The sequence below is a fragment of the Galleria mellonella genome, unplaced genomic scaffold (genome assembly GCF_026898425.1).
Source record: "Galleria mellonella isolate WM207_F2 unplaced genomic scaffold, CSIRO_AGI_GalMel_v1 utg116, whole genome shotgun sequence".
In the NCBI taxonomy this organism is placed as follows: Eukaryota; Metazoa; Arthropoda; class Insecta; order Lepidoptera; family Pyralidae; genus Galleria; species Galleria mellonella.
Window position 1 is genome coordinate 2,716,798 of NW_026441978.1, and position 14,446 is coordinate 2,731,243.

General features: G+C 34.7%; 1 protein-coding gene across 1 annotated transcript; it reads right to left on the bottom strand.

The window, feature by feature from the left end:
• Positions 1–344: 344 nt before the first annotated feature.
• On the bottom strand, positions 345–9,091 carry LOC128200588 (uncharacterized). The gene is made up of 4 exons (XM_052894472.1): positions 9,024–9,091; positions 7,556–7,637; positions 5,996–6,241; positions 345–606 (listed from the first exon to the last, which is right to left on the bottom strand). Exons 2-4 carry the CDS (start codon positions 7,620–7,622, stop codon positions 446–448), a joined length of 474 nt encoding a protein of 157 aa, XP_052750432.1. The 5' UTR covers positions 7,623–7,637; positions 9,024–9,091; the 3' UTR covers positions 345–445.
• Between the last annotated feature and the right edge of the window lie 5,355 nt (positions 9,092–14,446).

The window sequence follows — 14,446 nt, forward strand, 5'->3', positions numbered from 1 at the left end:
GTTTACCACCAAAGTAGTATAAAAAGCAACTAAATTATTTGTGTAATTAAGAATTTTTAAAAGTATACTTTTTACATTGTAATGGTTTTTTTTTTGTTTTTTATGCAACATAGAATGGCAAACAAGCTGACGGAAAATGGTAATAACCGTCGTCTATAGACATTAGTAGTATCATGGACATAACAGAGTACACTGTTTCGCCCATGGTACCCACCATGCGTGGCCATCCCTAAGGACTCCTTATTCCTGTGTACTCTGTAAATTCACTGCCATATCCCAGTCTATAAACCGAAACACAGCCATACAAACACAATCGCTTTACGGTAGAAACACGAATGGGACAGAGATGCCCAAGCAAACGACTTTTGTATAAAGTCTCCCTCTTATCTGTCTAAACGTGTTAAAATTATTTAAACTCTGTTATTATTATAATTAAAATAAACTATTATAAACAAATATTCGTAAACAGTACAGTACCTTTCATTCTTTTACTGCGTGATGGTATTACCCCAAGCATGTATCTATAATTAGATTTTTGTGGTACAATTATGGGAATTTTCAACTTGTACTTGTCGGAATCGACGGTATCTGACGTGGGTTGTAATTCTGTAAAATAAAAATATATATAAATTTATGTTATAAAGTGAAAAGATTTAATTGTATGTTTACGATAGACAGATAGATAATTTATTTGCATTACTTACAGCACACAAATTACAGTACAAACATACACATAATACACAGTAAAGGAGATAAAAGAATGAAAATAAAAAAGAAACAAAACAAAAAAAAAAAACAAAAAGCAAAATACAAATATATAAACCAACAATTTCCTTTCTTTCTTTTCCTTCATACGTGTGCCATAGTAACACAAAATGGTCACAATTCAGTTTATTGCTTTGCCCTCGTTTTATCTGTAATAAATAAACTCGAAAACTATTAAACCGATTTTAAACATTCTTTCACCTATAGAACTACCTGATCATTACATTAAATATTTATTTTTGTTGTTTACTTTTCTGTTTTGGCATTACTACTGCCCACTCATTAGTTCCTATGCCACTGTGTTTTTTTTTTTACCATTCCATCATTCCGCCTCCACTATCGGTATACACTGGCGGGGCTTCAGTGAAAGATGATAGATGAGTATGAAAAGACAGGTCAGTTAGCTCATCGTGATGAAGACACTTGGAATTCAGCACGACAGTTTCAAGTGGGGACCACGTGGAGGTCGACCTGGTTGGGTACTGGGTTGTATATTGCTAGCAATGGGGCCTTTAGTCTCCCTTATTAACATTCCTTCCCCCATGCTACTATGTTAGGTTAGTTATATTTAATATATAATGTATTTTGTATAATGTTCCATGTAGTCTCAAATGCCTCCTGCAAATATTGAAAAATGCTTGTCTTTTGTAACGTGTGTTATTCTATTGAAAGTGTGAGAACGTTAATATTTTGACGAAGTCATGTAAGTATAAAATATAATTAGATACATTACGTATATTATAAATTACTAGCGGCCTGTCTGGGCTTAGCACGAGTGAACATTTTTACAACATTTTAAAAATTGTGACATAATGATAATATTTAGGCATATAACATCACAAAGTTTTTTTGTAGTTATTGATATTTTCTTCAATATTGTAGGACATACTTTTGTTCTATCACCAATAGTTTCCGCAGCGCACGCGACGAATGATATTTTTTAACATTTTTTTACACCTTGAGGTACATTACTAAAGTTTTAGTAAGAATCCTTAATACTTTCTAGCAATAAATATAGCCTATGTTACTCAGGGTGAATATAGCTTTCTAATGGTGAAAGAATTTTTGAAATCGGCAAAGTAGTTTTTGAGTTTATTCATTTCAAACATACACACAAAAATACAAATCTTTCCTCTTTATAACATTAGTGTAGATGTAGATTTTAAAAATATTTCACAGTCGCAAAATTAACATGGAACTAATACGAAGCCAATAAAAATGCAAGAAGATTTATCAAAATCGATTCAGAATTGGTATAAATATTGAATAAACATATCTATAATATAACAGGTGGATAGAAACCGTCATTTAACATGTCTTAAAAACAATATATTACTTCTACTACTATTCTACTATCCAAAAATCTTTTGCTATATACATCATTACTATCCTAAGATCCAGTCATTTATTTCTGCAGGAATAAGACTTCTTAATGAAACATACCAAATTCAGCATATCTGTATTTTTAATATATTTATTTTAATATATGTATTTTTAAAAATTGGTATTTTTAGCTGACAACCCTAAGTTGTGACTTACTAAGAACAAACAATCCAACTCCGTTAGAATTTCGTTAACCTTTCATTTTTAACAACAATTAAAAAATTTTACATTTGCAGAATTTAGCGTCAAGATCTTAGACTATACTGTATTTATTCTTCTTTGTTTATTCTTGCTATATTTGCACTTCTTAAAAATTTTCAATAAATAATGTAACCTTTAGTTTCTCCGACAGATATAGTAGAAAATTTCAAAAATTACAATTCCTAAGGTTAATAAGGTAAAAATGTACGATGGTATGTATTAAAATCATCATTTAATAATTATTATATTGTATAATAATGTCCAATTTTCTTAAGTACATTTGAAATACATTTCTACTATAGCACTACAGCAATACTATTATTTCTTTAAACAATACACTATATTGTTGCGAAATTAGTTTGTGAAGTGAAGTATTAATATAGACGAAAGTAAAACTTTACGTGAAGTAGATTAAGTCCTATAGGCATCTCTATAAGACCGTATCTAAGTCTATAGGACGGCATGTCCTATAGGCTACTAAACAGTTTATAGGATAGCATATCCTATAGGTTAGCTTTATAGGTAGAAAAACTCTCCAATAATAATAATTTATATGTCAGTTATGTTCAAATTTTATGCAACCTTAGTGTAAACCTAAAAGAAGTTCTATAGACATGTCTATAGACTGTTAGCTGTTATATAGAACAGTATGTTTCCAGAATAGTAAGTCTATATGGCCTTACTGATATTTATATATCAGTAAGGCCAATAGACTTTTAGTAGTAACTAAAGGCTTACTTACAATAAGTTCTATAGGCATAAGACAAGAAGTTTATAGAACAGTAACAATAGTAAGTCCATAAAACCAAACTGCAGTTGCCAACTCGCCTGCCAAGTGTGGTAACTACTGGCAAAACCTAACAATAGAGGGAGGCTATGTTCAGCAGTAGACAGTTAATGGCTGATACAAAACAAAACACTACAATTAAAATATTAGAAATAATACTGATACAAACTTAGACTACTGTAGATGTATATTTCACCACGATTTTCTCATTGAACTATATAAAGTGATATTGGAAAAATATCAAACTGTTTTCTTAATAATTAGATCAAAATTCATAATGATTAATATTCTGGGTGTATCTTTTTCAAAGTAAATTTGCTAATAAGTATGTCTTGAATCTCGTTATTGAAAATTCATTTAAAGTTTTTATGAATTTCTTAGAAAAACAATTTCTGCAAAGTTCCCAAGATATATTAATTGACTAAATAAAATTTTGAGAAAGTGTAATAGAAACACGGAAGTTAAATTTGAAATGTGTAAAACAATGAAAATCATAATTAAATTAAAAAGAAAATGTACTTTTAATTATTAAATAAATATGAGCATAAAGGATATGTTTTTGAAAATTGCAATTTTTTTATTTTATTTTAATATTTCATCTGGAATCAACAGCTTATATCTATAATAATTAAAAAGTACTATATTTACACCATTACAGCCAATTATAGATTCCCAATTTATATACCAATATTATGTTTGTTTTTGGAGGGTAGATAATTATAAAAAAAAAATCTTTCGTATACGAAAGAAAAGTACTTCTGTTTTAAATAAACTTGTGCGTAATTAACGAAGAAATTTAAATCTGTTGAGTAAAAAGGAAATATTATTTAAAAAAATATATAATAATTGAACAAAACTGCAATTAACACACTTAAAATAAAATAAAAAAAACAGTTAAACTGAGAATGAAAAATCTACATAAATAATAATTTAACGCTTCAATTTAGTAGTGTTTTTTTTATTTTTGAAGAATTTTTAATCACGTTATAAAAAATCCTATCTATATTTTATAAATAATAAATTATGTTTTAAAAAATATTAAATGTTTATAAACAACCATTAATATCACTAAAATACAAATGTTAATTGAAAAATATATCATAAAGTATGAGTATATTATATATTTATAAAAGTATATATCGGTATATAGAATGTGCATAATATAATACATATTTTTTATACATAAACCCATAGAAACCTATCAATCCCAGCCAGAAGTCCATCTAGTTTTGTAGAAAGGAGTACAACAAATTTTTTGAGAGGCAAATAAGTGTCCTTAATTAATTAATATAAAAACGTCAAACAAAAACGAATAATTAATAGCAATGACAGATTAATACAGATAAATTTATAGTAGAAATTAAAAATGAAAGATTTATATTATTAATGAAAGAAATATATTATTAACAAAAGAAATCTCATTACAAATACCCATTAAAATATTGCGTCAATACAAATTAGATAATAAAATTAGATAAAAAAAATACAACGACAATATTACAAAAGAAATTAAAAATAAAAGAAATAAATTATTTCCAAAGAAATGTCATAAATCTCTGCTTTCAATTGCATTATAAATTTTTGTAGTAGATTCTGTAAAGTCAGCGACCATATTGATTCGTTCTGATTGATTTGATTTTAGTTTTTAATAAAGTTAAAAGAACGCTCTGATTAATATTGATCTTGCATTTATACTAATTAAATTCAGAAATATATAACTCATAGCATTTTCATAATACAAAGTACATTATTATATTGTCTTTAATATTATAGTCTATAGTTTGACACACTTTTACATTAATAAATTCATATGCTCATGACTATAATTCATGATGAGGTAGTTAAAGGATTTTTTATTAAATCAGATGGTGTGGTGGCTTTTTTATTAAATCAAATTTATGGGGTGCACCATTTTATCTCCATTAACAAAACCCTGTGTTATAAAAAACTAACCAGCGAACATTTAAAGACACAACCCAGAGCACCCAAATCCGAGAAATTTCAGAAAAGTTCATTTACAAAATTGGTCCGACCGGGAATCGAATTCGAAACATTATTACGCAAAGCAACATACCCACCATCACGCCACGGAATTATTTATACCATAGATGTAGTTATAGAATAATTCGCTATAAATAAATAAACATATTATAGCCACTGTACGGAACCAGATTACGTTTACTTGTTAACGTACCCTAACGTACACACCATGCGCCCATGAACAGAATAATGTCCAACCATCCGCACCACTAAGTGGTTCGGGACATTAGATCCATAATCTATGTAATAACCTGTCCTATAAAGTTACCGAAGCCAGGATAGTATGGCGGATATGGAATATATAATAATATACCTTATGTATGACTAACTTCATGTTATACAGACTTGCTACGCATTTTTAGAGGGTATTTTTTAAGCTTTCTATAGCCTATATATTGATCTACGGCTTAGTTCAATCTACTAGTAGATACTGTGGTAATTACATTACAATCAGTGCAGTCATTTTTACGTGGAACGTTATCATACAGACAGATAGATCGACAAACAAACAGAGAAAAATTACAAAATACATTGCTTTTGTTTCAGTATTGCGTGTATATAGATACCCACCATATGATGGTAACCATATCAACCGTTAACTGTCCACTGCTTTCCCAAATTTGATGTTGCCACACTTGGCAAGCAAGTTGGTGGTGGTGGAGGAATGCTACTACCCACCCCTCGAACATTACTCTTAGTCGCTTCTTACAATGCCGTCGGGGAAGGAAGGAGTGGCCTATTCGATGCCGGGATCACACGGCCACTATATAAATAAAACTCCTCAAATCCATTACAGGGAATTAGTAAATGTTTACTTACTTGATTCTCTAGAATTTTCGAACACAGCGAACACTGGCCGGTGTAAATTCTTCCACTTCTCGAAATATTTCCAAAAAGGCTGCATAAAATGTGGCAGTTTAACTTTTGTAGAAGATATATTGTCCTCTCCATATGTTAGATCTCTTTTCCTACTACTGTCCTTGTATTGAACTGTGGAAGACTCGATTGTTGTTATATCTGTAACTGTTGTCGTTGTGGTGGACGTAGTTGCTGTTGTTTTTCGTTCTAGAAAATAAGAGAATATAAAAACAAAATAACCATAGCTCATCTAGCTGTCAGATTATCAGGTATTTGGTAATATTACCGAATACCTGATTTTACTAAAAAAATTTAAACATTTCCTACCATATGGCTTTTGTTTTATACATATTAGAATGGCAAACAAGCTGACGGCCCACCTGATGAAAAGTGGTAACCGTCGCCTATAGACTTGAGCAGTACCGTGGACACAACAGAGTATACTATTTCGCCCATAATACTCCCCATGCATTGCCATTCCTGAGGACTCAGGTGTTATTCCTCTGCACCCAGGAAACACGAATGGGACAAATAGGAAGGAAATACTAAAAATTTCTTTGCTACTCTTCAACCTATAGTTTCTTTAGCAAAAATTTTCAGTATCCCGATATGAGATATGTTCTGTGAGGCTGTGGCCTATCAACGTTTAGAAATCCTCGGAACGGTGAGGTCGCTCCGTGAGGCCTGTGAAGAACCCAGGAAGCTTCTGCGCTTCTGGACGGAGCTAGGTTGGCTGCACTAGCCACGACTCATACGCACAAGGGCCCAAATGAGAGGCTAAGTGCGGAAAATGGAGTCCCTTTCACATTCACATTCACATGAGATATGTTCTAGCGAACATATCCTGATAATTTCATTTTTCAATTTCAGATTTTTGAAATTATATTATTATCACAACAAATACTAAACAAAAATCATTTTCATCTCAGTCATTATCTGTTCACTGCTGAACATTGGCCTCCTCTATAAGGAGTAGCTTTGCCAAAAAATGTCACGCTTAGTAGATGATATACAATAAACCATCCCGTCCTTTTCCGTGGGTGTCGTAAGAGCCGATTAAGGAAATTTAATGATAGAGGGAAGGGCCATAAGGAACAGTCCTAAGCCACCTGCATTCACTGACTCTCTGCAATGGATTTGAAGTCGAATACGAATGCTCACTGCAGCGATAGAGTGCAGGAACTTCGACGTTGCGCTGTCAATGCATAAAGGAACGCGTTTAATGAGTATAACACCACGAGTTAAGATCAATTACGATTCTATGTAAGTTTCTTATCATCATCACCATATCAGCCTTTAACTGTCCACTGCTGAACGTAAACCTCCCCCTTGGAGGGTTTTGCTAGTAGTTCCCACGCTTGGTAGGCGGATTGGCATCCGCAGTCAGGCTTTAGAGATGTTTTAAAAGGGACGCTGCTGCCCATCCCTCTTATGGCACCCACGGTAAAGTAAGGGATGGGCTATTCTATGCCGGGACCACACAGCCAAGTTCTTTATATTTACTTAATATTTGTTACTTACTTCCACCAGTTCCTAATCGCCGTAACCTCACTGGTTTCCTCACAGCGGTACTGATAGTATGCCACATATTGCTGAAGGCGTTCTTTAAAAAATATACACATTAAATCCTTACTAAAATTATAACTTTAAAGTATATGTCATCACTTGACGCCTTAATGGGTTCATCACCATATCAGCCATGATCTGTCCACTATTGAACTTAGGCCTCCCATAAGTAACCTTTAAGAAAAGAGTATACTCCTTTTTAAAAGGCCGGCAGCACACCTGCAATGCCACTGGTGTTGTGGGTGATCATGGGCGGCGGTAATCACTTATCATCAGGTGAGCCGCATGCTCGTTCATCAAAAAAAAAAGTAACGGTTCTGAATTGGATTCGTCGTTTGACCTCGCGATCGAATTTGGATTTAACTAGTCGGACAAATTGTCCCATTTATACATACTCATTGACAACTTCGAGCGTAGTGTTCTCAATCGTAAGCGGTATAGGTGTGACATGGACGTTAGACATGGTTTTAGTCTTGTCCATGTTCATATTAAGACCTACTTTTTGAGAAACACCATTGAGGTCGTTGAGGTCTATGTCATTGGCAATGGTTTAATCGATGGTAATTAAATTTGGTACACTCTCAGTCAACGTACACCGACCATGCGGGCGAAGTAGCGGGTAAAAACTAAGTTAATGCAAAAACAGGAAACTTTGCTTTTTTAAATCTATTGCATGTAAATTATTTTTTTATAATTAAACAGAAGAACAATAGAAATAATAATTATTAATGATTTTCAAAATTATTTAAGTTGTGTTTTTGTGCTTTTAAACTCAAGTAATATTTTATATAGCCGTATGATCCTAGCATCGAATGGACCACCCCTTCCTTTCCCGTAGATGTCACAAGAGGCGACTAGGGGAACTTTAATGATCGAAGAATAGACAGCACTGTTCCTCTTAATAACATCACTAAACCCTAACTGCGTGGGGGAAAGGGATTGTTAGTAATGGAGACTGAGAATCCCATTGCTAGCAATATACCCAACCAGGTCGACCTCCTAGCGGTTCTCCCTGGAAACTATCATGGTTAATTCCTGATGAATTCCTCATGATGGGCTAACTGGCCTGTTTTCATTCTCATCTATCACCCTTCACTGGTGCTCCGCCAGCGTATCCCGTTAGCGCAGGCGGGGTTACCATACCATTTTCATCCATCAAAAAAAAACCTTAACTGCGTTTGCCAATCTGCCTGCCAAGTGTGGCAACTACTGGCGTAATTCCCCAAGGGGGAAGCCTATGTTCAGCAGCGGACAATTAACAGCTGATATGATCATGCTAATAAATTAATTAATCTAACTATATCACAAACAAAGTGACGTAACTTTGTAACCGAGTTGCATAAGAAAAAGAAAATAATAAAAAAAATATTTTACTCACATGAAAAACTTTTTAGTTTACTATTACATAAAAAAAGCCACTTACCCCAATATCGTCGGGTAAATGATTAAAAAAATCAGATACAGTTCCATACACAAAATCGATGTAACTCAGTATTATCACATACATAATTATTGTAATAACTCTCATATTAGCGGCACAATGCTGTAGTGTGAAGATTCAAACAATGATTGAATGAAACAGGAGTCTTTACTTACATTAAACATTGTGAGTACGAAGCTACTATTATTGTTATTTTACGCAATGATGTCACATTGTGATAATGAATCGTTTTAAACACGTCATAATTTGTTAAGCCACTGTTTTGGTTTTTTTAATGGGTAATAATGACCAGAGGGAGACTTTGTACAAAAGTCGTTTGCTTGAGCACCTCTGTTCCATTCGTGTTTCAACCGTAAAGCAGTTGTGTTTGCATGGCTGTGTTTCGGTCTGAAGGGTGAGATATGGCGTGAATTTACAGGGTACAAAGGAATAACACCTGAGTCCTCAGGAATGGCAACACATGAGGGGTATCATGGGCGAAACAGTATACTCTGTTAGACTTCTAGAACTACCAGTCGGATTTGAAAATTTTTGTTTTTTTTTTATTATTTACTCATTTCTTGATAACCGTCGCCTATAGACATGAGCAGTACCATGGACATAGCAGAGTATACTGATTCGCCCATGATACCCCCCATGCGTTGCCATTCCTGAGGACTCGGGTGTTATTCCTCTGTACCCTGTAAATTCACGCCATATCCCACCCTTCAAACCGAAACACCATGCAAACACAACTGTTTCATGGTTGAAACACGAATGGGATAGAGGTACCCAAGCAAACGACTTTTGTACAAAGTCTCCCTCGGATTTGATATTATCGTCATATTAAAACTTCACTGCTAAAAATAAGCCATAATCCCCAATAGGAAGAGGGGAGCTTGCCAGTAGTTGCTACGCTTGGCAAGCGGATTGACAAGCGCAGTTTCTTAAGTCACCTCTTATGACACTTATGGTAAAGAAAGGGATGGCTCAATCTATTCCGGGATCACACGGCGACTTTTCATCCCGCTCAGTAAACACTTCGGTATTACGTACGAAGTCGCGGGTGAAAGCCAGTATATATTATAAATATAAAATCCTTTTAATTTATGATTCGGTAGATAACACAAACGTCGCTTACATCTGGAAATATTCTCTTAAAAATCTCTTCAACAAGTCTTGCGATTTTATTTTCAAGGAAAACGGCTAGCTTATTCCATCTTTTAAGACCGTTGTGTTTGAAGCGGCCTTCAAACCTACCGGTCTTAATTGGATGGGACTACAACATAAAAAAATCTCCCTCCCCGCCGTATTTTATAAAACACGGTGTGCCTTGCAATATTTCCAGAATTTTCGAACAAAAATGAAAGAAACATCGTGACTGGTAGGTCCGGGGCGTTTTTGTTTACCCTTTTACCGTTAAAGTGTCGTGAGTAAGCGGAAAATATATTTTCAAAGTCATCGCGCTTGTGTACATAATAAAATGTGACACGAAATTCAATACAACGAAAAACTTTAGTGGCGACGAGTTAGTCGTACAAAACTTGACTGCGGTTCGGAGATTCCTAGATCGAATCCGAGTCTAAACCTATCAAATTTCAAATTCATGATTAAAAATTAAAAACTGAGTTCATTTGTTACCTCTTAATGCTTTAACAGCGTAACCAATCACTATGGGGGAAAAGAATTGTTAGTAATGAGGTCAAATCAACTGAAAATCAGTGCTTTGCTTTTAAGCAAAACCATCACTGAGCTGTAGCCTATTTGGGTCACTGCGACACACATGGCGAAACCATATTTTCATATTTTATCTTTTGTTGTATATTTTAAAAAGTGTGAATAATTTGATTGTATAAACTCATTTGTAAATTTATATGTGTCATAAATGGCTAAAATAAAAAGTTTATCTATTTATCTAAGTAGCCCCATTACTAGCAATATACCCTGTCAGATCGACCTCCAGATGGTTCCCCCTGGAAACCATCGTGGTTAATTCTAGTTGAATTCGTTAGGATGGGCTAACTCCTGGGGGATGTGCTAATATACCGGCGCATCCCCCGAGTGGTAGGATGAGCACGCCATTCACCCTATCTTGAGAGAGGAGACCTGCTCTTACCATCAGGGGGCGGGTCGCTGCCGTCGGAGATGTGGTGAGTGCGAAAGCGAACCCATGTCTCCAACATATGGCACCTCGAGGGTATATCGTCTGGTTTTTGGTGGGTACACCCCCACCTTACGAGGAGATTCCCACAGTACTCATTCTACTCCCACAAGGTGTATGGGTCTGCATAAAGCATTTTCCAGATGTTAAAAAAAAGGATGGGCTAACTGATCTGCTTTTATTATCTCTCACTGGTACCCCGCCAGCGTATACCGATAGCGCAGAGGTTACCATACCATTATTACCCATTAAAAAAAACCAATCACTGTGGAATTTAGTATATGGTACATGTACTATATGGGGCGGAGAAGGACATAGGCTACTTTTTTTTTATACAACTTAGAATGGCAAACAAGCTAACGGCCCACCTGATGGAAAGTGATAACCGTCGCCTATAGACATGAGCAGTACCATGGACATAACAGAGTATACTGTTTCGCCCATGATACCCCCCATGCGTTGCCATTCCTGAGGACTCAGGTGTTATTCCTCTGTACCCAGTAAATTCACGCCATATCCCATCCTTCAAACCGAAACACAGCCATGCAAACACAACTGATTCACGGTTGAGACACGAATGGGACAGAGGTACCCAAGCAATCGACTTTTGTACAAAGTCTCCCTCTGGTGTTATTGTATTTGAAGTATAAAGTAAGAAGTATAAAATAAGAAGATGTAAGGATAAATGTTTAATAATAAAAATGTAGGATTTATTGTTTGGACTTATATTAATCTAGGTAATAATAATGTTTCAAATCATGTTACGAGTGTATTTATATTTATTTCACTTAGAGAATATATCTGTAACAATTAAAAATAAAATTACATTGGTAACATTCTTATTAAATTCTGTTAAAACTGACTATATAAATATAGATATAAATAAATAATTGTATCGATCAATTTAATTCCCACTTCTGATATTCATTACCTATAGTACATTTTGACAAATGGCACCCTTTTGTAAGGCAGTAAGAAGGTCGCACACTCGCTGCTGTACACGACGAGTGACGAGCCAGTTCCGAGTTGTAAAGTCGCTGTGTGCACGACACTACTTCTGGGGCAACTTCCGCTGACTCACATGTTGAGGACACACCGAGAACGTGATAAAGTAATATGGATCGCGAATTATCACTGGTGAGACATTTTGACAAAATCCTTTCTTCCTTGCAATTTTTTTATAGCAAGTTTAGAATGGCAAACAAGCTGACGGCCCATCTGATGGACAGCGGCATGATGAAGAAGATGTTAAGAAAGTGGATGGATAAAGTGGCAACCGTCGCCTATAGACATGAACAGTACCATGGACATAACAGAGTATACTGTTTCGAAGACATAACAGAGGATTCTGTAAAGAATCCTCTTAATTTTTTTTTTAAATATCTACTATGTACACACAGGGGGGAAAGGGATTGTTAGTAATGGAGACAGAATCCCATTGCTAGCAATATACCCAACCAGGTCGACCTCCTCGCGGTTCTCCCTGGAAACTATCATGGTTAATTCCTGATGAATTCATCATGATGGGCTAACTGGCCTGTTTTCATTCTCATCTATCACCCTTCACTGGTGCTCCGCCAGCGTATCCCGTTAGCGCAGGCGGGGTTACCATACCATTTTCACCCATTATAAAAAAAAAAAAACTATGTACACACAACATCTAGTCAAAATACTAATATTTTCATAAGATAAGAAGTGAGGTAAAGTTGAGTTCGAAAAAACTAGTCACTATTAAAAAATATAATCTCCCGCCCGTTGTGCCATCAACTTTTAATAAAGTTCCCTTTAACAGCTAGGGAGGTGACTCTCACTTTTGAAGGGGGTACTCAACAGAGAAAAGGGCGATGTTTCCAACGAACAGAAAGTACGAAGTTCAGTTCTCAACACTTGAGACAGAATTAATGTACCCTACGTTACATCAAGTTTAAATGAGTCGAAAGTGAAAAATGTGTTTCGTTTAGCTTGATAATTTGTAGAGCTCTTAAAGGGCCGTATTCTTATGTACGCTGATAATTTTAACTGTATTAAAATTTGTGTTAAGATTTCTTTAATTTATTTGCATTTTTAAGGGCCATATAAAAGTCTAAACGAAGATTTTTTTATATAACTTAGAATGGCAAATAAGCTAATGGCCCACCTGATGAAAAGTGGTAACCGTGTCCTATATACATGGACAGTACCATGATTATAACGGAGTATACTGTTTCATCCATGATACCCCCCATGCGTTTCCATGCCTGAGGACTCAGGTGTTATTCCTCTGTACCCTGTAAATTCACGCTATATTCCACCCTTCAAACCGAAACATAGTCATGCAAATACAACTGCTTCACGGTTGAAACACGAATAGGACAGAGATAACGACTCAAGCAAACGACTTTTGTACAAAGATATATCTAGATGTAGTATCGAGTGTCAAAAAAATATTCTAGTAATGATCAGCAAACTCTTAGTTTACGGGACAATTTTTTATCATCGTCATCATCATATCAGCCGTTATTTGTCCACTGCTGTACACAGACCACCTCTATAGACTGCCATAAAGAACGGGATCATTCCTTGTGATAGTTTACCGTTAGGGGGATTTAACCAATAGTTACCACGCTTCGTAGGCAGATTGGCATCCTCAGTTTGGCTTTTGATATTTTAAGAAGGACGCTGCTGCCCATCCCTCAACCATTAGATTCCCTTAATGGCCTCTTACGACACCTATAGGACAAGAAGGGGATCCTCAAAATATACAGTATTTTAAAAACACTAATCGTAAATGTGTTTGCTATGGAAAAAAAATTGCATTTTCCGGAAAAAAAAATTAATATACCCTTTTATATGCCCATCAATTAATTTGTCCAAATCTTTTACGTACCTACCTATACATAAAAAAATTTATAAATTTGTGTTTTCAGTATACATGTGTGCAGTATTTATATATTTTTATGTATTTGTGTAGGTATTTACATGCATGTATGTATGTATGTATATGTGTATATATGTGTATGTATATAATAATGAATGGGGAATATATTTATATTATTACATGTATTTAATCTCCATATTTAGAAATAATAGAATTTTCACCGTGCCTCCGATCAAACTGTCTATAATTACTCCTCTCCATCCAAAGGTTGCCTGGAAGAGATCGCTTTTAGCGATAAGGTCGCCCATTGTTTTCTCACTATGATTATTTTTTGTAATTATTTGTATCTATAATAGGTTTATTATTGTAATCTTTTTGAGGAAATAATAAAGAGTATCTATCTATCTA

What these genes read in the sequence shown, in the direction of transcription:
- LOC128200588 (XM_052894472.1), bottom strand. Translation starts at nt 7,622, where the DNA reads ATGTGGCATACTATCAGTACCGCTGTGAGGAAACCAGTGAGGTTACGG. An exon ending in GCGATTAGGAACTGGTGGAA is followed by an intron (nt 6,242 to 7,555) that starts GTAAGTAACAAA and finishes CTTATTTTCTAG; the next exon opens with AACGAAAAACAACAGCAACT. An exon ending in CGAAAATTCTAGAGAATCAA is followed by an intron (nt 607 to 5,995) that starts GTAAGTAAACAT and finishes TTTATTTTACAG; the next exon opens with AATTACAACCCACGTCAGAT.